General features: G+C 36.2%; 1 protein-coding gene and 1 pseudogene across 7 annotated transcripts in view; both read right to left on the bottom strand.

Annotated features, from left to right (window-relative positions):
- Window positions 1-23,016, bottom strand: part of ALMS1 (ALMS1 centrosome and basal body associated protein) — a 234,530-nt gene that overhangs the window by 194,624 nt on the left and 16,890 nt on the right. For 5 of the 7 annotated variants that reach the window (XR_010115578.1, XM_063617472.1, XM_063617469.1 and 2 more), the window contains exons 2-6: window positions 22,625-22,750; window positions 11,918-12,113; window positions 8,263-8,380; window positions 6,351-6,823; window positions 4,677-4,777 (exon numbers count right to left, since the gene is read on the bottom strand). Coding sequence is in view for 6 of the 7 variants with exons in the window: in XM_063617472.1 (XP_063473542.1) it covers window positions 4,677-4,777; window positions 6,351-6,823; window positions 8,263-8,380; window positions 11,918-12,113; window positions 22,625-22,750 (1,014 nt within the window). In the remaining variant the exon portion in view is untranslated. The remainder of the gene's footprint in view (window positions 1-4,676; window positions 4,778-6,350; window positions 6,824-8,262; window positions 8,381-11,917; window positions 12,114-22,624; window positions 22,751-23,016) is intronic. The other 2 variants (XM_063617470.1, XM_063617471.1) reach the window with 1 other exon arrangement.
- On the bottom strand, window positions 12,199-12,807 carry LOC129462719 (guanine nucleotide-binding protein G(I)/G(S)/G(O) subunit gamma-5-like; annotated as a pseudogene).

Raw genomic sequence — 23,016 nt, 5'->3', positions numbered from 1 at the left:
CCTCACTCCTACAGGAAACTTCTTTGAAGTACAGCCTATATATATACACATATATACATACACATAAATATATATGCATATATATAATGTGCAGTCATGCATCACTTAATGATGTGGATATGTTCTGAGAAATGTGCTGTTAGGCAATTTTGTTGTTGTGCAAACATCACAGAGTGACTTACACAAACCTACAACTGTGTAGCCTATATGGTCTAGCCTACTGCTTCCAGGATACAAACCTATCAGCATGTTACTGCTCTAAATACTGTAGGCAACTGTAACACAATGGCATTTGTGTATCTAAACATATCTAAACATAGGAAAGGTACAGTAAAAATACAGTATTTTAATCTTATGGTACTACCATCATATATGCAGTCTGTCATTAACTGAAATATTGTGTGGCATGAACACATATAATATAGACACTTGTGAGAGGGAGTGTGTGTTTATAGTTTATAGCAGTTTTTCTTCTACAGCTTTCAAACACAGAAATAAAGAAAAATTTTTATTACAAGCTTGACGTCAAAAAAATTTCATTATGTTAAAGTTTCAAAATATAGAACTATTAAAGTAGGTAATACTGGCTGGGCACGGTGGCTCATGCCTGTAATCCCAGAACTTTGGGAGGCCGAGGCAGGTGGATCACGAAGTCAGGAGGTCGAGGCCATCCTGGCTAACACGGTGAAACCCCGTCTCTACTAAAAATACAAAAAATTAGCTGGGCGTGGGGGTGGGCACCTATAGTCCAAGCTACTCAGGAGGCTGAGGCAGGAGAATGGCGTGAACCCGGGAGGTGGAGCTTGCAGTGAGCCGAGACCGCACCACTGCACTCCAGCCTGGGTGACAGTGGGAGACTCTGTCTCAAAAAAAAAGAAAAAAAAAAAAGTAGGTAATATAAAAGAAAATGTAAAATGAAAAACATGAGAAGTATTTATTTAAGAAACCAGCAGATCTTCATTGCTAATTGAAAATGGAAAGAACCAGGAGAAAAAGAAATCAAAATTAGTTTATCTTCCCAATGTTTAATCAATAATGAAGAAAGAATGAAAGATGACCAAGAAACCAGAAAAATACTAATACCTTTCAAAAAAACTCAGGAACTCTACAAGTCAGTCTAATTTTAGGAAAAATATGAGTTATTTTGCTATAGGGCAAGCTGAATTTGGGGTGATGACAATGTTCACAAGAAAACATGCAAAATAAATTAGACAAATATTAGGGTATAAAAACAGAGGTGATAATCATCCACACAGAGACAGGCAACTAGGTCTCCAAAGGTGGGTGGGGGGGGATATGAAGGGGAGAGAAAAGAAATCTAAGGCTTAAACCTTAAATAATTTTTAGAGTTAAATGGCCAAAACAAGAGGTACTAAAATAGCATATTAGGCCAGGCACGGTGGCTCACGCCTGTAACCCCAGCACTTTGGGAGACTGAGGCAGGTGGATAACCTGAGGTCAGGAGTTCGAGACTAGCCTGTCCAACATGGTAAAACCCCGTCTCTACTAAAAAGACAAAAAATTAGCCAGGCATGGTGGCAGGCACCTGTAATCCCAGCTACTTGGGAGGCTGCAGCAGGAGAACTGCTTAAATCCAGGAGACGAAGGTTGCAGTGAGCTGAGATTGTGCCATTGCACTCCAGCCTGGATGACAAGAGCGAAACTCTATCTCAAAAAAAAAAAAAAAAAGCATATTAATTATGTGCTGCTACCAAGAACAAGGAGAAAGAAAAACAAAATAATGATATAAAGTAGGAAACCACCAGAGACTCTAGTAGTCTAGTTTCAGCAAAGTGAAGAGAACTAACAACCAGGCACTATATAAATGTTATATAACTTACCCCATTTAATAGTACAATGTATGAGGTTGATTATTACTATTCCTATTTCCTTATGCAGATCAGGAAAGTGATCCTCCGAAGTATTTGCTCAAGACACAAGGCTAACCAAGTAACTGAACTGGATTTTGACTCAAAATCTCTACGTCCTTTTCACAGTTCCAAGCTGCATCATACATACATGGATACCCAAATAATCATTTATGATGAGTAGATATAAAAGTGAACTAAGTAAGTATGAATGACTCTTCTGTGACACAGATGAGGTGCGTAAGGAAGAAACCAAGGAGTAAGCAAGCCCCTGAAAGCAAGCTAAGCCATGCAGAAAAAGTACTACCACATCTGGCTCCTTGCTTTTCTTTTTTTTTTTTTTTTTTTTTTTTTTTTTTTTTTTTTTTTTTTTGAGAAGGAATCTCGCTCTTTCACCCAGGCTGGAGTGCAGTGGCGCGATCTCAGCTCACTGCAGGCTCCGTCCCCTGGGGTTCACGCCATTCTCCTGCCTCAGCCTCCCGCATAGCTGGGACTACAGGCGCCCACCACCTCGCCCGGCTAATTTTTTGTATTTTTAGTAGAGACGGGGTTTCGCCGAGGCGGGCGGCTCCTTGCTTTTCTGATATTGACATTAAATAACTCCTAGATCTAAGACTAAGACAGATAGAGCTACAATTGAAAGACAATACAGGGAATAATAGCATCTTCCTTAGATTGAAAGAATAATACTTCAGGCTATATTTAAGGACAGATTAAAATTTGGAGCAGTGGTCAAAGCTAGTCTCTGCACATTAACTGAACCTATATATCTTTATTTTTAAAATACATTTTATCTACATGAAAGGTTGATGTAAGTCAAAAAAGTAGTATTAAAAATTTAGAACACTTTCAAAATTGTTACTTTGTTTCTCATTGTTATTGAACTCAACTTTAGGCAATCTCCTTCAAAACCTCTACTCTTGCCAAAATAATGCAAAATCTTAACCTTAGTTTCACCAGGAATAGTTAAAAGGTGGGGGGAGGGGGGAAAGTTTATGGTATGGTGGTTAAGTACATAGATATGGTTAGTTTCAAATACTGGTTCCCCCAATTGCTGAATAATTATGAGCAAGTTCCTAAATCCTCTAAGTGTCAACTGTAAAACAGGGATGATAATAATCTCTAACAATTCTATTTGATAGGATTGACAGATGACAAAAATGAATTGATATATACATGTAACCTCTTAGCATAGTACTTGAGCACAAAGTGTTAACTATCATTTTCATCCCCACTGTTATCAGATTAAAATTAAAGAATGCCTAGTTTAGAATACTAAAGAAAATAAACTAACCTAGTGATTCTGTGTTAAAAAAATTTTAATAAATGTAATAAATTATAAATAAAAGTTCATCATAAAATCTTTGTTCATTTTCTACCAACAATCTGAACCTAAAGGTCTAAATGTGGTTGTAACCCAAACTAACAGAGGTTTACAAAAACATACCAATCTTATACATAGGAAAACAGGAAAAGAGAAGTAACATTAAGTACATCACTATTTTACCTAACTGTATTTAATGAATAACAAGATAAAAGGATATATCACAAGGAAGTAGGGCCCACCTTGGGACAACAAAAGAGGGTATTCATTCAACGGGACCAGAGGAACATTAACGCCAAGGGATCCAAGGATCCAAGCAAATAAATGCCTTCTACAAAAGAATGACGCAGGGAGGGGAACATCACACACCAGAGCCCGTCGTGGGGTAGGGGGTTAGGGGAGGGATAGCATTAGGAGAAATACCTAATTTAGATGACAGGTTGATGGGTGCAGCAAACCACCATGGCACATGTATACCTATGTAACAAACCTGCACGTTTTGCACATGTCCCAGAACTTAATTAAAAAAAAAAAAAAAAAAAAGGCTGACATAAAATTTTTATGACACCCTAGAGTTGCCAGTTTCTAGTACACACACACAATGGTAATAATGATATAAATAGAGAGAGGGAAGAGATATGTATATACATTAGTGTGTTGCTCATTTGGGAAGGAGATACTTCCCTTTGGAGAGACACTGGCCAGTTTGGACGTTAAGCACTTCATTATCCTTCCTGGTCAAACATGGGTCTTATAATTTTCAAGACACCTCTGAAGTCAAGTCTTTCAAGAGCTTCTAAACAGAAATACTTAAATATTCCAGGGACTGTTTCAAGGCTTGTGCATTGAAGACCAGAGGGAAACATTCGAAGTATAAGCTTTTGAAAGTTCCCATGAATAAGCCTAATCTTAACACTGTCTAAAGACTCTTGCTGGCACAACTAGGAAGAGTTAGGCTGCCTCAATATGAAAGGCCTGGAGCCCCATGGGATTGCCTTTTCCAAGACACCACAGAACTAAGTCTTACAGTCTACAAAACATAAACATTTCTTTTATACCAACCTCTAATGGAACATATTCCTGGATATCAGATGAAGAACAGGTACAAGTTACAAGCTGGTACTGAAGGATATAACTTTTCAAATAAAGTATTTTCAAATAAAATTTGAAAATTTTTCAAATAAAATATTCCTCTCCTGGCCCAGAAAAAATGTCAAATAGAAAAACTTACAGGCTTTTCAAAATTGCTTTCCTTCTCAGATGGTAGTTGTAAAGTAGGCTGCCAGTGCAGGGAGCTGTCATGCATCTCCAGATCATCATGAAATTTCTCTAAAGCTGCTAGCTCAATGTACTCACCAGTCAAATGACATTGGTCATGTACCCAGGAAACAGTAAAAAGTAAAATAAAAACAAACAATACGATTTCCTGAAACAATACTGAAAAAGGCTATGTTTCTTACAACCATCATTTTATTGTGTCTCACCTTTCTTTGTAGTTCAGCAACTCTTTCACTGCATACAACAGCGTTTTCATTTAGGCCATCCAGAGTAATGATGTCAGACTCAGCCTTCCCCTGCAGGCCCTCTACAAAATAGGAGTCATTTTGCATAATTGTATGTATAATAAAACTAGGCTCAGCTCCCACAGAACAAGGAATTTCACCTTGGCCTATATCAGCTTTCAGCAATGTCTCTTGGGCGACTGCAATCAATGATGCATCACTGGTCAATGGTAAAAGCAACTTGTGACTTTGCATCACATGCCACCAAGTTTGCTGAAAAGCTGCTTCCTACAGCTGCAGGTGGACCTTTAATGGCATTTCTACAGTTAACATCCTTACCCAAATTAAAGTTTGAGTAATCTGCAACTTCTTCAAAGGTTGGCTGCTTTAAATCTCGTAAAACCAAAGAATCTGAAGTTAATACTTTCACATGATAAATAACATCTGAAGATCCTACCTTCTCTGCAAGGTCAAGAGAAGGAACAGACTTTATCTTCCCAAAGAGAAGAAATGGTTCATTGCTTATATCACACTGAAATAAAGCTGACTGTGTTTTGCCAAGACCAACAGCCTGGTTGTAAGATTTTTCACTCAAAGAAGCAGATGACTTAAACTCCGGAATAACACAAAGTGGCTCAATGAACATTTCCTGAAGAGCATTAGGGGGTGATTTTAAATTTGGATGCCAGTATAGGAAGCTATCATTATCACCCTTTTTATGCAACAATGGTTTTGAAGCTGCTCGTTCAAACACCCCAGGAGTAGACTGATAGCATGGATGTTTAAGCCTATCAAATAAAGAGTTTTCATCATTATAATTTAATGGAGAAAGATCTGGATTTTTTGGCTCTCTCTCGGCTGTCATCTGTTAAATATTTATTGATGTCAGCTTGGATTTCATTTACTGTACTCTCTTTCTTAGAAGGCTCAATAGAGGCAATAACTGCCTCAAAGGCTATATTTTCAGTAGCATCAATATTTTTCTCACCAAAAAGAGAAGTTCCCTTTTGGTTTCTTTCCTCTTGAAAATACAGTTGTTCTGATGTCTCATCCAAGTTGGATATAACAGTCTGAAGAGGACCACCAGAAGCCTCCATTTTAGAGGTATCATGTCCCCTGGAGAGTACATCTGAAACATCCCCTGGAGAGTGCTTCTGAAACTTTTATAGAATTATCAGGAGCTATAACATTCCTAATATACTGTATTTCTAAGAATCTGGATTGCACTTCTGAAGATACTAAATTATTTCTAGTCTCCGTTACTTCAAAACATTGAGATGATTCTTTCTGTAAACCTTCTTCATTTCTTTCATAACCCTCCAAAGAATCCATCTTTTGTTTCACTTCAATCTCAGCTGGAGCCCTTAAATAAACATTCTCAAAATAATGACTATCAGAAGTCAAGAGAACCCCTTTTCCTCTTCTTTCCAACAAACAACACAAGAAAGAATATGACATTTTATTATGATGATGAGCAGCAACTTCACGTGGAAAGGAAACAGTCCTTACTGATTACACACGTTTCTGAGTGGTGCAAAGTTCCCTCTTTGCTCCATGGCACACAGGAAAAGGGGACACTAAAATTGTTACTTCCCTTGGGAATTTTATTTTTATCAATTGTGTCAGATGAATCTGAAAAAGAATCAGGGTACTTACTGGTTAAATATGTTTCTGCCTGCTTAGGTGAATCTTCCTGTTTCCAGTACTGCCCATATAAACAAGCAGCATCAAAATGGTCACTTCTTTTAGTAGCTATGTTTTCATCAGTTATGTCAGATGAAGTTGCAACTAAAACTTGATCTTTATCAGCTAAATTGTTTTCAGGCTGCTGTGTATCTTTTCGTGTCTTCCATGACATATATGAACAAAGATCATCATAACTATCACAGTCTTTGGGAATTTTCAGTTCATCAACAGATGAAATAGTCTCTTCATTATTCCCTTGTTCAGAAGGCAAAAAAGGGCACTGAGACCCAACAGCTGTGCTGCCTATAAGCAGGTGCTGAGATACACTAAAGCAACTGCTTGCTAAGTCTGAAGCTACTTCTGCAGTAGCCTGGAATAAAGCTTCACTAACTTCTGATGGTCGAGAAGACCATTCAGTATCTTCAGACTTATCAGGAATTCCCCTGAAAATATATAGTTAAAAATAAATAAATAACACATTAAAAACATTTAATTTTTAAGTACTAACACAAAAATACATGTCACTGAAATCAAGTTTATTTGAAAAGTGTATTGAAAAACACAGCTCTCCTAATTTCAGACTCCTTTAAGATGGCTGATGACTGAACAAAGCAAATTCTTTGTAACCAACAGGTGAACTACCACCCTATAACCCTGATATTATCTCAGGCTTCTCCTAAAACAATAGACACAGAATGTGATCTTCATAATGATGCCTACCATGATTTTTCATTTAACCTGCATTAACTTTTTTACTAGTTATTTATTGTGCTCTTGAAACCATGCAAGGCCAGGCACAGTGGCTCACACCTATGATCCTAGCACTTTGGGAGGCTGAGGCAGGAGGATCACCTGAAGCCAGGAGTTCAAGACAAGCCTTGGCAATATGGCAAGACCCTATCTCTACAAAAAAATTAAAAATTGGCTGGGCATGGTGGCACATGCCTGTAGTACTAGCTATTATGGAGGCTAAGGCAGGAGGATTGCTTGAGCCCAGAAGTTAGAGGTTACAGTGAGCCATGATGGCACTCCAGCCTGGGCAACAGAGCAAGACTCCATCTAAAAAAAAAAGCAAACAAACAAAAAGAGAAAGAGAAAGAAACCACTCAAGAAGTGATCTATTCCCAAAACACAACAGTAACTTAATCATTAGTTGATGATCTAATATGTACAGATCACTTTTCATAAAAGTGATATAAGGTAATACACAGTATAAGGACAGAGGTTACTTTTTACTTTTAAACATCAATAGTTTTTAATTCAAGGTGGGTTTTCTTTTCAGTTCTAAAAGAAGAAAACATATCCTTGAATAGTTCCAAATATGTTTTGAAAATTCCAGACTTTTCTCCCATTATGACTATTCTAAAGGACATGAATTTGGAGTATCTATTAATTTGGATATGTCTGTTCATAAAAATCTTCTTACTTCATATTGACATCTCCTATAAGGTAAGGAGAGCTAACTAGTCTCATTCAATAACAGCTGAACAAAATGAGAGTGCCAAACAAGTTAGTGAACAAGAAATAAACGCTTTTTGCAGAATAAGGGTGAGAGGGAGGAGAGAGATGATGGGCAGCAGATGGGGAGGTTTATAAGAAGGAAAATCCAGTGTGTCTTCTAAATTAAAATATGCCTGAAATGCCTGAATACATTAGGAATTATTTTTAAATAAACTACTGTCATCTGGTTCATCTCTACACATACGTTACTCTGCCAAATTAATATGCATCAAGTCTTAGTACAGGACTTTGTTACCTTCAGAGTGTGTCCTAAGAGTATCTAAGCCCCACCTCAAAGTCCCACCTTAGCCTGAAGTCACTAATATTAGTAACAACATAGAACAAGAAATGAGAAAGGTTACATGCAAATAAATCATCCTACCTCAGAGGTGCAAAACTTAGTTCACTTTGATGAAATAAAGAATCAGGCGCAAATTCTTGGTCTTGTGTCAAACAGGTCAGCAAAGGCAAATCAGGAGAAGCAAAGCTATCTTGTATGACTGTAAAGTTTCAAATATTAAATGCTGAGTAATGCTGAAAATTGATTATTTACTTAAGTATATAATACTTTAAAGCACCTACATATGCTGCCATATGGAGTTCTACAAGCATTAGAATAATAATATAAAAGCAACAGCAGTAGCAGCTACCATTTGTTGAGAGTCTGACAAGGTCCAGGTGCTTAACACACAATATTTCATTTAATCCTCATGACAACCTTGAAAGATAGGTATTATTATATATATCTTATAGGTGAGGAAACATGATTACAAAACTTACAAAGCATTAAGTAACTTGTCCACATTCAAGTAGCTGAAATGCCAGAGTGAGATTTGAACCCAAGCATTTCAACTTTTAGCAAACGCTCTTAACTATTATGAGTGTTTCTTCCCATCTTACATAATACAGACTACACCCGTTATGTCAAAGCATAGCACAGGAGCTCCTGGGCCCTAAGACACTCTCAGGAGGTACCTAGTGTCAAAATTTTATTCAAAATAATATTAAGATATCATTTGCCTTATTCACTCCCATTCTCTCAAAAAGATACAGTGCCATTTTCCAGAAGCTACAGAATGTATGATACAGCAACAGATTGAATACAGAAACAGACATGAGAGTCTTGCTGTCTTCTATTATGTCAGACATTATAGAATTGTTTAAGTAAAACATGGCCATACTTCTGAACATTTTTGTATTGGAAAAGTTATTTTTTATAAAATATGTACTTTTTCAATGAATTAATAAATACATTTTAAATGTTTCAGTTTTAATTTCTAACGTGGGAAATATCAATAACCCAAATAAACAAAAGCTCTTTGGAGCTGTCAGTGATTTTTAAAAGTGTAAAAGAATCCTGTTACCCAAAAAGTTTGAACTGCTGCTTTAATGAAAAAAAAAAATTCTTGTGATTTCCTGAATGTTGACTTAAATCATTCTTATTTTAATCAGTATACTTTCTTGATTTCAGAATGCCTGTAACACTGTGTACAAAGTGAGGACTCCTCTCTCACACCACTGCTCCCCCTGAAATTACTGCAAATCTAGAGTTCACAGAGCTCACCATGTTGTCATCTGTCCTTTACTTAGTCAAAACACATACTGTCACTGCTTATATACCCTGCATACCTTCCATACAATTCATCACCCTCTTGTTTTAATCTTCAGTCTATCCACTTCCCATCTAAATTGTCAACTGTGTCTACTTTATCCATAGGTATATTCTCAGTGCCTAGCAAAGTACCTGCTACACTTAATAGGTACTCAAAAGAGAGTTATTTATTTACTGAATTAATTAAAAATGAGAAACTGATATATAACAATAACCTTTGCCACCAAGGAACAATTGGTATGGTTCCTCTTTGGCCTTGGCACACAGAAGCAGTCTTAAACCTCCATAACAGTCCTTCACCCCTCTAAAACTCATGAAGAGTTTTTAACAAAGTCCCCAAATACAGTAGAGCTAATGCTACAAGGGGGACCTTTGGGCAAGTAAAGCAAATTTACTATTTCCAGTTAACTGTAGACTGAGTATTTAAAGAACCTGAGAGTCTTTTCTCAAAAAAAATTAGAGTTATCCCTAACCAGGTTTCAGAACCTACAGAAATCCTCAGTACCTAAAATAGCTATTTAGGTATAAGTAAGGAATAGTAAGTAATAAGTAAGTTATAAGCAGCATTTCAGCACCTCCTTAAATATTTAAGAATATCTCAGGGTGGAGTTGGACAGTTAAATCGGTAAATCGGAAAATGTATTTGCTAAATGAGCAGGCCAAAGCTGAAGAGTTAATGATTCTCAAGTGCACAACATTATCTGTGTGTGTGTGATGGGAAGGTGGTGTATTTTACTTGCCATGCCTTTTTCTTACAGCTTTCAACTGCTTCTTGTTTCCTCAAGAATGGATATCTGTTACTGGCTTACATCCCTCTTTTTTGAGGTATCTAACCATTCCGGCACCAGCCATCATCAATGACATTTGCCATTGGCGAGAGCCTAATTATCAAAATGTTAGTACTTATGCGTAACAAAACAGCAATGATAAAATTTCCTCTGCCTATCAGATCCAGGAATCTACTCCAATAATTTAAAATGTTCTGCCCTATCTATAGTAAATGAGAAGCCAGAGTTATAAAACTTTACATTAGAAAACATTTTAGGTCACAAAGTACAATCTCCTCCTCAGTGCTAAAATCCTAACACAGAATTTTGCTAGACATTTTGCAGTGACATGAAGCTCACTTTTTGTCGTTGTTATATAGCCTTTTTTACTATTAAATGGCTCTATTAGAAAGTTCTTTTTTACATCAATCTGAAAAACAGCTTCCCTTTAAGTTATGTATTCATTTTAAACTCTAGGAGTTAGCAAACATTTTTTTATAAAGGGTCAGATGGTAAATATTTTCGGTTTTGTTGGTCATACATACTACTGTTGTTTGTTTTTACAATCCTTTAAAAATGCAAAAATCATTCTCAGCAGATGGACAGTACAAAATCAAGACTTGGCCTGTAAGCTATAGTTTGCAGACTCCTGCTCTACACCATTATAATACAAATCCCATGGTACTGTTATTTTGTGTTTACTGGATTGCCTTCCCAGAAGAGGAGGTAGCTTTCATCTATATATCCCTAGCATCAAACACACAGGAGGCACTTAGATATTTGTTACATGAATGAATAAAAAATAAGTTGCTTCCTTTTTAGCATAACAGCCCTTCAAATATTTGACCATAGCAAAGTCGTCTCTTTTGTCTATCAAAAGATAGTCATCTCCTCCCACAAAGGTACTCTGATTTTGTCAACCTCTTTCTTAAAATGTGGACCTAAAATTGACTTTAATAATCCACATCATAGAATACGTTGGCACTAATACCTTGATTTGGATATGTTTGTGTTGGCAAAGAACTTGCTGAATTAAGTCCTATTCATGCTTCTCTACAAAACTATAAAATCATCTTCATAATTGAATCCCTTAATGATTTTAAAAGTACTTAAAGTTTATCTTTTATAAAGAGCTAATAAATCAGTTCTATACTAAACAGAGGAAAGCAGCAAGATCTACCTCAGACAAGCCACTCAACCTCTTTAACTCAATTTTTGGTTTGAAAGCTAAGGATAATAACATATGCCTTAATTAATTCTAAAAATCAAAAAAGGTAAATATGAACATTTGTTTTTTGTTTTTTTGGGGGGGATCATGGAGTCTCCATTGCTGAGATAACCAAAGTATAATATATTATTCACACCAAAAACTCTGCAAATTCAAGACTGAGGAGGCACACACAGTAGACGGTTATCACCTTTCTGCCTTCTGTGAGCAACAGGATGTGATAAAATGAGAGGCAACTGCACACTTAATATAATTAGATCAGCTAGCCAGTAAAAAACAAACAAACAAACAAAACAGAAATAAGCTAATCCCTTTGAGTAGGTCTCTACAGAGCTCCTTAACTCAAAAAGGGTAATGTTACAAGACTTGCAGTCCCCACAAAACTTACAAATGTGAGGTATTACTACTAGTTAAAATAAAGAGGCATTACCTAGCAATGGAGAACAAAAGAGATCTCTGTTGGGTTCCTTTACTTGATTTTCTGATTGCGTCAATATACCCTCCTCCAGAGAGGGGAAGTCTGTCACTTCGGTATCTTCCGTTCTTACATTAAACCTGGTCTGGGATGTATCCAAGGTTTGGGAAGAGTCCATTTCTTGAGGAAGACAATGCCAAGATGCTGTTTTCTAGAAAAATTTTAAAGGAAACCATGCTAAGTCATTAACTGAATTACCATACATATTAATATTTAGATTAAAATGTCCACTCATGTATTATATAGCTTCCTATTTAATGACATTCTCATCAAAGTTTAGAAAATGTAAAGCTGTTGTTTCTCACAATATTAACTACATTTTAGGCCTCTTCCCATTACTACACATCTCTTTTTTTTTTAATGCAAAAAAACCTTTCATACTAAGTTTTATTGTACGTTGCTGCCAGTGTATATAAAACAATTACCCTTGTGAAATAGAAATTCATGAAAATTCAGAGAGGTAGATATTAAGGACTGACAAAAGTAGAATTTTGTATATTATGGCACATGTGTTCCAGGGATAAGCTTTTGTACAGGCTTCAAATGTAGCTCTCTCTTGAATATTCACTGTATCATGAGAAGTGGCTTGGGAAACCTTTGAAAGATTCATTTTACTACAAAAAGGAACAGACTTTCTGGGATCTGAAGGAATTTGTACTTGAAGATACTCCAGTCAGCAGAGAGTCATGTTAAGCAATCTGCAGACAGAATTGTTTCAAGTCTGCAGCTGCCTGGGAAATTTTTACACGGTTGAGCCCGGCCTTCAGCCAGAGCTGTTGAGCCACTTTCTTCATGGTGGTGACGCTAGAGGGGCCAAACTTGGTGCACGCAAGGGCTGGGCCAATTCATGGGTCCTACTACACATCTCTTGAAGTGTGGAAGAATCACTGGCATTTCCACTATATTTTTTTGTTAGTTCTCATCATTAAATCAATAAATTTGGTTCTACATAATGTTTTACAACTTGATAATAATAAAACTGAAAAAAATATTCCAAACCTAAAGCTGAAGCATTCACTTCAGCTTTAGGTTTGGAATTCACTTGACTGAATTTTTATTAGCTCTACTAGTTTCTAAACGATCCCTGACTCTTCTCAGTATATATAACATTATCATATCACCCATGAATGTGATACATTTGTCTCCTTCAAATATTTACTCTTAAATTAGTGGCAAAATCCAGAGAACTGCTTCTCAAACTACCTATAGGGAAGAACCAGTTTTCCCTACTTCCAATTCATCACAGACTGACACTTTGCTAAAATGCTAACAAAAATTAATGAGAAATAAGCTAATTTTTAAAACTAGTAAAAATAACTAGAAAAATGAAATTTAAAAGTCTTACTATAAGCCCAAGATATAAAACACAAGCCAAATATTTGATTTCTAGGACTAAAAAAAGATAAAATTACTCTATCCAACTACTATAAAAGTTTCTAAACACTTCCTCTCAATTTCTGTACTTATCCCTTGACAGACAAGTAACAAGCAAATCACGGACTGGCACCAATCTACAGATCACACTAAATAACAATGTTGAATTAAAGTCGAATTAAATACTAATGGTGACAAGTTTAAAAGGCATTTTCCTTTTGAATTTAATATTAGTTAATAATTAAGTATATTCTATTATGATATGAAAGTATTTTCATTTTCAAATAATTTTTAGAAATGAACACTAAATTAGCTCAAACTATGTTATAGCATCATTTTCCCCAATTAAACCTGAAAAAGGATAGCAACAATTTTTTTTTTAGACAGGTTCTTGCTATGTTGCCCAGTCTGGACTCAAACTCTGGGCTAAAGTGCTTGATCCTCCCAAGTCAATAAATTTCTTTATATTGAAACATGTTCACATTTCTTACACAGTAGTGGTAGATCAGACGTTTAAATGTTTGCTAGCATATTCTTTAACATTTTCACACATATATGGTCACAACTAAGATTAATCAGTATTTTAGAATGCCCTCATTTTCTTGTTTCATAACGTTCTGTATTTATTTTATATAAGCAACTTCAATCTTCTTTAAAAATTTAAAAGATTTACCAGCGAATCTATTAGTTCCAAAAATCTTTTTGACAGCTGGTACTATCATAACTTTCTCAATTTCCTCCTTAGTAATCCTAGTCTACCTCTATAAAATACTGATAGTTTTGTAGAAAGTCTATTTCACTGAGATTTTTTTCTTAACTCTATTTACTAGGACTACATCTATTTTTCTCTATTTCTTGAATTTACCAACTGTATTATATTTTATAACTTGTTTTTCTCTTTACCGTGTTTCCTCTATTTGCAATTTTTCTTTTTGTGTATGTGTGAGATAGGCTTTTGCTCTGTCAACCAGGCCAGAATACAGTGGCACAATCTCAGCTCACTGTAACCTCTGCCTCTAGGCTCAAGCGATCCTGTCATCCTTAGTATCCTGAGTAGCTGGGACTACTGGCAGGCACTCAGTTAATTTTTTAAAAATTTTTGTAGAGACAGGGGTCTCACTATGTTGCCCAGGCGGGTCTGGAACTCCTAGACTCAAGCGATTCCCGTCTTGGCCTCCCAAAGTGCTGGGATTACAAGTTTTTCAGGCTTTATGTAAAATCTTTGGTTAAATAATTAATTCATTCAATTTGCTTTATTTATTTAAATAAAAACATGAGAAAGTGGCATTATATTGACAGCAACTTTAGATAAATAACGTACTTTCATTATTTTGTAAGTATTCCACTACTAGACTCTTCTTCCTTGATCAACTCAAATGTTTCTAAGAGAATATAGGTATCTTTTAATTCCCAGGTGGCCCAGAATCCATAAAAAGATGTATTACAATTTACAAATATTTTCACAAACATTTTCCAATAAGACTTTTGTCTTTAAAGAGACATTTCCAATATTTAAAATTCATTAATAAAATGTTCATATAGTAAGTTTAAGAAAAAAGATATCCACTATCCACTACATAGTATCAGTTATACGAATACATGCAAAGAAAAAAATGTGGAGAGAAATATTCTAAAATATTAATACTACACTTATGGAATAGCAGACTTTTGACATTCCAAAATACCTCAATCCCTTCGACACTGAATAAATTAATCAGATCTATAACATCAAATTGCTACTGGAAACATGCTTTTCACCTTTCTGATACTTGAAAATAAGAGGAATATGAGAATGATTAATTTTACATTTTTTCTTTTGAGGGCACTCCATTCTATAGGGGACAGGTTAGTGAGCCAACAAAAGGTTTTAAAGCAGGAGAATTCCAATCTTTTTGTGACTCACTAAAGCAAAAATCACTGGTCCCCTGACTCATCTCTTAGCCTCTTTGACCATGGTTTGAGCCTGTATCCCATAGTTCACTCCTCCCCAATAGTGACAGATGTATCCATTAGTCTTCCTGCCCATCCTCTAACCTCCACAGATCACTTACTCTCTAGTTCCTCTACTGCAATAATTTTTTAACTTCATGGAGACAACTATCCTATCACATTTATACTTTTCTTCATTCCTTTCTTATCTGTATTTCCTTCTTTGCCCCTCTGAGAGTTCAGAGTCATCCTTATAATCACTGCCTTGCAAACACACTTAACTTTCTTGCCTTTTTCTCCCATTATCCTACTTGCTCAGCAAAAGCTAACACTGATGGAACCGTCTTCTTGGGTGAATCCAATCAGCAGCATGTTGCTAGAGAAATCACACTCCCAAACTGACTGGGTTTTCTTTAAATTGTTGTCACTAACCCTGAAGGGCACTCAGTATTGCCTGGAAATCCTACTACATTTTCCTGGTGAGTTGAGAGCTCATACCTTCTCTCCTCAGAACTATTGAACGCTCCTAATTTTCAACTGATGACCTTCAATAAGTGTACAGCAGGAGAGAGGAACTCCCTTGTCTTCAACCACCAGATCTACAATCCCCATTACCAGATTTCTATCTTATGACTTGAAAATTAAAAAAAAAGTCACTCTGCCTCTCAAAGGCCTTCCCATCTCATTCCAATTTTTTTCAGTGATTTCCTTCCTATGTGATTCTCCCACTTTCCTTCATCCATTTTTCTCTCATTACTGAATCATTCCTCTCCTATGCAAACATATTCTTATAATTTCCCATTATAAACTGAATTTTTAAAATAACCTCTGTTCAACCTTTTTTAACTTTCTGCATTGTGTATTTTCTTGCTACATTTCAATCATCAAATATTCTTTGTGTTATACCTTTTAAATCAATATAAAAAGGCCAACAAATCTCTAAATATTTTGACAGATGTGGGGAGGGACAACATATAAGCATTCTGACAAATACAAACAAATTTTGAGGGACAAGTAAAAGTTTGACATACATCTCTGGGATTTATCAGTATACAGATGTACTTAAAGTCCTGGATCTGGATGAGACCGCGAACATTCCAACATTTCAAGCAGAGGTTAAAAACTAAATGTGTATAGGGGTATGGGGGTAAGACAAATGAAGTAATCCATCCTGGAATTGGAGAGTAATGGGATTTGTGGCTAACTATGCACTGCATGTTCACTTTAAAGTATTCTATTTCAAAAGTTTTAAAACATTGTGCCAAAAAAAAAACGGTTTTTGAAAACCACATTTGAGTCATACTTGGGTCCACAGCTTACAAATTCTGATTCTAAGGTTTAACAAAGGAAGATAAAGCAGAAAAGGATACTGAGAGAGAACAGCCAGATGAGTATAAAAAAAAAAAACAGAAGAACCCAAGAAAGGAAATAATTTAAAGAAGTTACGTAATGATTAATAATAGTGTCAAATGCTATTTATTGTACCTAAGATGAGGACAGAAAAGTATTCATTGTATTCAGCTACATAAATATTGCTGGTGATACTTGCTTTCAAAGGATTGGGGTCAGAACACAAAGTAGATCAAGTAGAAGAATAGGCAGATCCTAGCCAGTGTAATAAAGCAAAAAAAAAAAAAAAAGGAAAAAAAGAAATGACCTATTTAAAAGTAAAAAACAAAACATAGTTGATATAACTCTGCATAGAAAGTCCTAAAGAATGTATTTTTTAAAAAAGCTACTAAAACTAGTAAGTGAGATTAGCAAGGTAATAGGATACAAGGTCAATATAAAAAGTCAATTATATTTCTATATACTTTTAATGAATAATAGGAAATAGAAATTTCTAAAAATGCCAGTAAGTCTAAGAAAACGTGTAAGATTGGCACACTGAAGACAGCAAAACATTGATGAAGACATGAAAGAGAAATAATAAACTAAGAGAATTGTCATGTTTATGGATTAGAAAACTCAATATTGTTAAGATGTCAAAATTCTCTTCAAATTGATTTATAGACTCAATGAAATCTTAATAAAAAATTCCAGCAGACTTTTAAAATATAAATTGGGCAAGCTAATTCTAAAATTTATATAGAAATTCCAAGAATCTGAAATAATCAATTTTTAAAAAGAGGAACAAAGTGGGAAAACTCACACAACCTGATTTTAAGACAGTACAGTTATTAAGAGTGTAATATTGGCATGAGGATATATATGTAAATCAATGGAATAGTGTGCAGAAATAGACCCACATATATAAGATCAATTAATTTTTTTACAAAGATGTCAAGAAATCCACTGGAAAAAAAGATAACAAATGGTGCTGGAATAACAATTACATATTCATATGTAAGAAAATACAGCTTGGATGCTTCCTTCACACCATATACAAAAACCAACTCAAAGTGGATCTTAGACATAAATGTAAAACCTACAACTATAAAACTTCTGAAAAAGTGGCTCTCAGTTGGGAGAGATTTTGACACGCCTCTCCCTTCAACCATGGAACATTTGGCAATGTCAGAAAACATTTCGGATGGTTACAACTTGGGGGACTATTACTGGTATCTAGTGGGAAGAGGCCAGGAATGCTGTAAACATCTTAGGACACACAGGACAGCCCCCCACAATGAAGAATTATTCAACCCAAAATGTCAATAGTGCCAAGGCTGAGAAACCCTGGTCTAGAAGAAAACATAGAAGAAAAATCTCAGTGACATAAGATTAGGCCAAGATTTCTCAGATAGTACACAAGAAGTATAAACCACAAAAGGAAAAAAAAAATCAATAAACAAGTTTCATCAAAATTAAAACTTCTGTCTTTCAAAGACAGGAGAATACAAAAACATGCCACAGACTGTCTTTGCAAAAGAAATAACTGACAAAGGACTTGCATCTAGAGCGATAAAGAACTCCCAAAGCTCAAAAAATGAAACAAACCAGCCATAAAAAATCAGGAAGAGATTTTAACAGATCTCTCACTGAAGAAGAAACATTGAGGGCAAATAAGCACACAAAAAGATGCTATATATCATTAGTCATTAGAGAAATGCATGTTAAAATCACAGTGAGACACCATAATACATCTCCTAGAGTGTCTAAAATTAAAAAAAAAAAAGAAAGAAAAAAAAGAAAAAACTGATGATACCAACAGCTGCCAAGAATGCAGGGCAACCAGAACTCTCATATACTACTGGGATACAAAATGGTACAGCCACTTTGGAAAAACAGTTTGGTACTTTCTTATAAAGTTAAACATACAATTACCTTATCACTCAACAAACCCATTCCTAGGGGGTTTTTTTGTTTTTTGTTTTTGAGACAGAGTCTCATTCTGTCACCCAGACCGAGTGCACTGGCGCCATCTTAACTCACTGCAACCTCCGCCTCCCAGTTTCAAGTGATTCTCCTGCCTCAGCCTCCTGAGTAGCTGGGATTACAGACATGTGCCACCACACCTGGCTAATTTTTATATTTTTAGTAGAGACGGGGTTTCTACTACACCATATTGGCCAGGCTGGTCTCGAACTCCTGACCTCAAGTGATCCGCCCACTTCAGCCTCCCAAAGTGCTGGGATTACAGGCGTGAGCCACCATGTCCAGCCATTCCTAGGTATTTGCCAAGAGAAATGAAGCAATATGTCTACCGAAAAACCTATATAAATGGAATACTACTCAGTAATAAAAATTAAAGTGGACAAATTATTGATACATGCAACAACATGGATAAATCTCAAAAGCTAAGCCAAGTGAAAGAAGTCAGATTTAAAAGTCTACACACTGTATTATTCTGAAAAGGTAAAACTAAAGAGAAAGAAATTGGATAAGTAGTTGCCAGGGACTAGGAGTTAGGGAAGTGACTGACTACAAAGGGGTACACAGGAACTTTTTGTGAAGTTCATTTTTGTGAAGGCAATGTTGTCTATCTCAAATGTGGTGGTGACTGCATGACTGTATATGTATGTCAAAGCTCACTTGACAAACTGTACATCTAAAAGAGTAAATTTTGATATATTTAACTTATACCTGCAATAAACCTGACTTTTTAAAAATGAGGATAGGATATCAGGAAATAGAAACAGAAAATGTATAGACAACTCTTAAAAATTTCACTGTAACAGGGAGCAGAATATTGACTGAAGCAGTAGCTGGAAGGGAAGAGAGGACGAGACATTTGTAGTAAAGCAGCTGGTGATGACACAGTCTAGACTGTGATCATGGGATGAGTAACTACATACAGGTAGGAGAAGACTGGAAGGAGGTATGGAAGTAAAGATCGCTGGAGATTAGATGAAATACATGAGAACTTCAGGCATTGAATGGGAAATGTATGTTGAAGTGAAAGAAACCAATAAGAGAGAGGAAGACAATGTAGCAAGAGCTAGTTTTCCATGAATAAATAAAGGTAACTCAGATGACAGTAACAAGGATGAACAATTATAGAATAAGAAGGAGAAAAGAAGGAAGTAAACTAGAAAGCGGCATAATGTTCCAGCTATTCTGAGGAACCCAGGCATAAAGGATGAAATGAAGTGCTTTAGGGTCCATCACGGTTCGTATTTTATGAAACAGGAAAAAAAGGAAGACATCAATTTTTGGACTGTGCTCTACCAAAAACATGCCCTCAGAGAATATTTAGAAATATGTCCCAGTATTAGTTTCCTAGGGCTGCTATAACAAAGTGACACAAACTAGGTGGCTTAAAACAACAGAAATTTATTATCTCACAGTTCTGGAGGCCAGAAGTCTGAAATCAAGGTGTTGGCAGGGTCATGCTCCCTCTGAAGACCCTAGGGGAGGGTCCTTCCTTGCTACTTCTACCTTCTGGAAGCCCCAGGCATTCCCTGGATGTGGCAGCATAATTCCAATTTCTGCCTCCATCTTCACATGGCCATCTTCTCCTTGTATGTTTTTCTCCTCACATGGCGCTTTCCTCTTTCATAAGGACACCAGGCAGATTGGATTAAGAGCAAACCCTACTCCAGCGTGATCTTAAATAATTACACCTGCAATCACCAATAAGGTCACATTCTGAGGTACTGGGGATTAGGACTTCAACATATAATTTGTGAGGGCACAATTCAACCCAAAACAATCCTCTTCCATTTAATGGCCCCAGGTACTATGTTTTTTATGGTCAGGGATTGTCTTAACTACTTTCCCTCAGTGATAGTGTATCTCCCTTCCTCCATATCTTGCATCTAACAGGTAATCACTGCAATTTAAAGAAAATTGAAGGTAACAGGAGAAATCTGATACTCAAGTTATTAATCAACCTTAAATACTTAACCATTATTAGTAACACTACATTTTTCCTCCAATAACTCTATATGAGCTTTTTTCCTATTTGCTCGTGATTGTTCCACTTCTTCAAAGTTTATAACTATGTTCTAGAAAAGTGGTTCTCAAAGTGTAGTCCAAAAATCCCTGAGGGTCACTGACACCATTTCAGGGACTGAATGACAGCCTCCTTTCCCTAACTCCTTTTTCATCTATGTAAGGCCAGATTGTCTTCATATATTTCAACCAAAACAATACATCCCAACAAATGAAATGCAGAGCAGACTGAGAATCCAGCTATGATAGGTAATTTATGTATCAAATTGACTGGGTCATGGAGTGTCCAGATACTTGGTTAAACACAATTTTGGATATGTCTGTGAGGTGTGTGTATGTGTGTGGTGTTTTTTGTTTGTTTGTTTGTTTGTTTGTTTTTTGAGACGAGTCTTGCTCCATCGCCCAGGCTGGAGTGTAGTGGCGCAATCTCAGCTCACTGCAACCTCCACCTCCTGGGTTCAAGCGATTCTCTTGCCTCAGCCTCCCAAGTAGCTGGGATTACAAGCATACGTCACCAACACCCGGCTAATTTTTGTATGTTTTTAGTAGGACGGGGTTTCACCATGTTGGCCAGGCTGGTCTTGAACTCCTGACCTCAGGTGATCCACCCATCTCAGCCTCCCAAAGTGCTGGGATTATAGGCTTTAGCCACTGTTCCTGGCCTGTGAGGTGTGTATGAATGAGATTAACATTTGAATCTGGAAACTAAGTAAAGCAGGTTACCCTCTCCAATGTGGGTAGGCCTGATCCAGTACCTTGAAGGCCTAAATAGAACAAAGGCTGAGCAAGAGAGAATGTGTTCTCTCTGCCTGACGGTCTTCCAGCTGGAGGGTATTCTACCTCAGATTCAGATCAAAACTTACACCACTGGTTCTCCTGGTTCTCAAGCCTTTGGACTTGAATTGGAACTATACCATCAGCCCTCCTGTGGCTGCAGTTTGCAGATCTTGGGACTTCTCAGTCTTCATGATCACATAAGCCAATTCCTTATAATAAATATCAATAAAGATATATACATATATATATATACACACACACAGATGTATATAGATAGATAGATGTATCTATCTCCATCCTATTGGTTCTGTTTCTCTGGAGAACCCTGAATAATATATCAACTGAGTTCTAGTAAGCCAGAATTTAAACAATGCTATTCTTCCAACTAATTTTTTTGTTTTGGAAAATAGTCATTTTTTACTTTAAAATATACTATTTATGGTAATATGTAATAGGTTTGTTCTTTCAAAATAAATTTTAAAATAGTTTTAAATGTTTTAATTTCTTGTATGCTAAATATCTATGTAGATAATCCACATAAATAAAAGCTCTTAAGAATATTTGTGAAGAATATAAAGAGTCCTGAGGCCAGGCACAGTGGCTCATGCCTGTAATCTCAATAGTTTTAGGAGGCCGAGGCGAGAGGATCACTTAAGGCCAGGAATGAGAGACCAGCCCAGTAAATATAGAGACCCCCATCTCTATAAAAAATTTTTAAACTAAAAATAAAAATAACAGTCCTGAGTGAGACCCGCCTTCAAAAAAAGTGAACTGCTCTTCTACATATAAAGTTTACAACAATCTATTAGAAAAATAGAATATTTGGCCGAGAGTGGTGGCTCACTCCTGTAATCCTAGCACTTTGAGAGGCCAAGGCAAAGGATCATTTGAGGCCAAGAGCTCAAGACCAGCCTGGGCAACAAAGCGAGACTCCATCTATAAAAAATTTTTTAAAAATAATTAGGTGGGTTTGATGGTATATGTCTGTAGTCCCAACTACTCAAGAGGCTCAGGCAGGAGGATCACTTGATCCCAGAAGTTGGAGGGTGCAGTAAGCTATGATCATGCCACTGCACTCCAGCCTGGGTGACAGAGTGAGACCCTGTCTTAAAAAAAAAAAAAGACAAGAAATCAAAACATAATATTAATGAATATTAATTTATTTCTTTCCATTCTTCATAGCTAAATCAGAATTTCTTGTGCTGCTTATCAAAAAAATAAAAAGTTAGCCAGTTACAGAAGACATACCTGATCATCCCCAGAACCTTGCTGAGCTGCTGTTTCCAAACAGACCACATTAGTATCAGAAATTTGTGTTCTACTATTGCCTTGATATAATATCTGTTGCCATACATGACAGGTCAATGGAACAATCTGAAAATCAAAAGCAGGCTTAAATAGAGTAATAACACAAGCACTATGATTATACAACAAAAATAAACTAATATTTAGACCATACTTCCCAGTTTATAAAGCTCTTTCACATATATGACATTTTGATTTCACAACCATTATACAAGCTATTATCCTTAAGGTTACTCAGTTAGGACACGGCATACTTTTGCATAAACCACAGCAGTTCCTTAACCTCCTTTACCCACAGAGGTAAAAGAAGCAAACAGAAACAAGCAAGTTGTCTA

Source organism: Symphalangus syndactylus, chromosome 14 (genome assembly GCF_028878055.3).
Source record: "Symphalangus syndactylus isolate Jambi chromosome 14, NHGRI_mSymSyn1-v2.1_pri, whole genome shotgun sequence".
Lineage (NCBI taxonomy): Eukaryota > Metazoa > Chordata > Mammalia > Primates > Hylobatidae > Symphalangus > Symphalangus syndactylus.
Note: the sequence above shows the minus strand (reverse complement) of the source record. Positions and strands in the feature narration are given on the sequence as shown.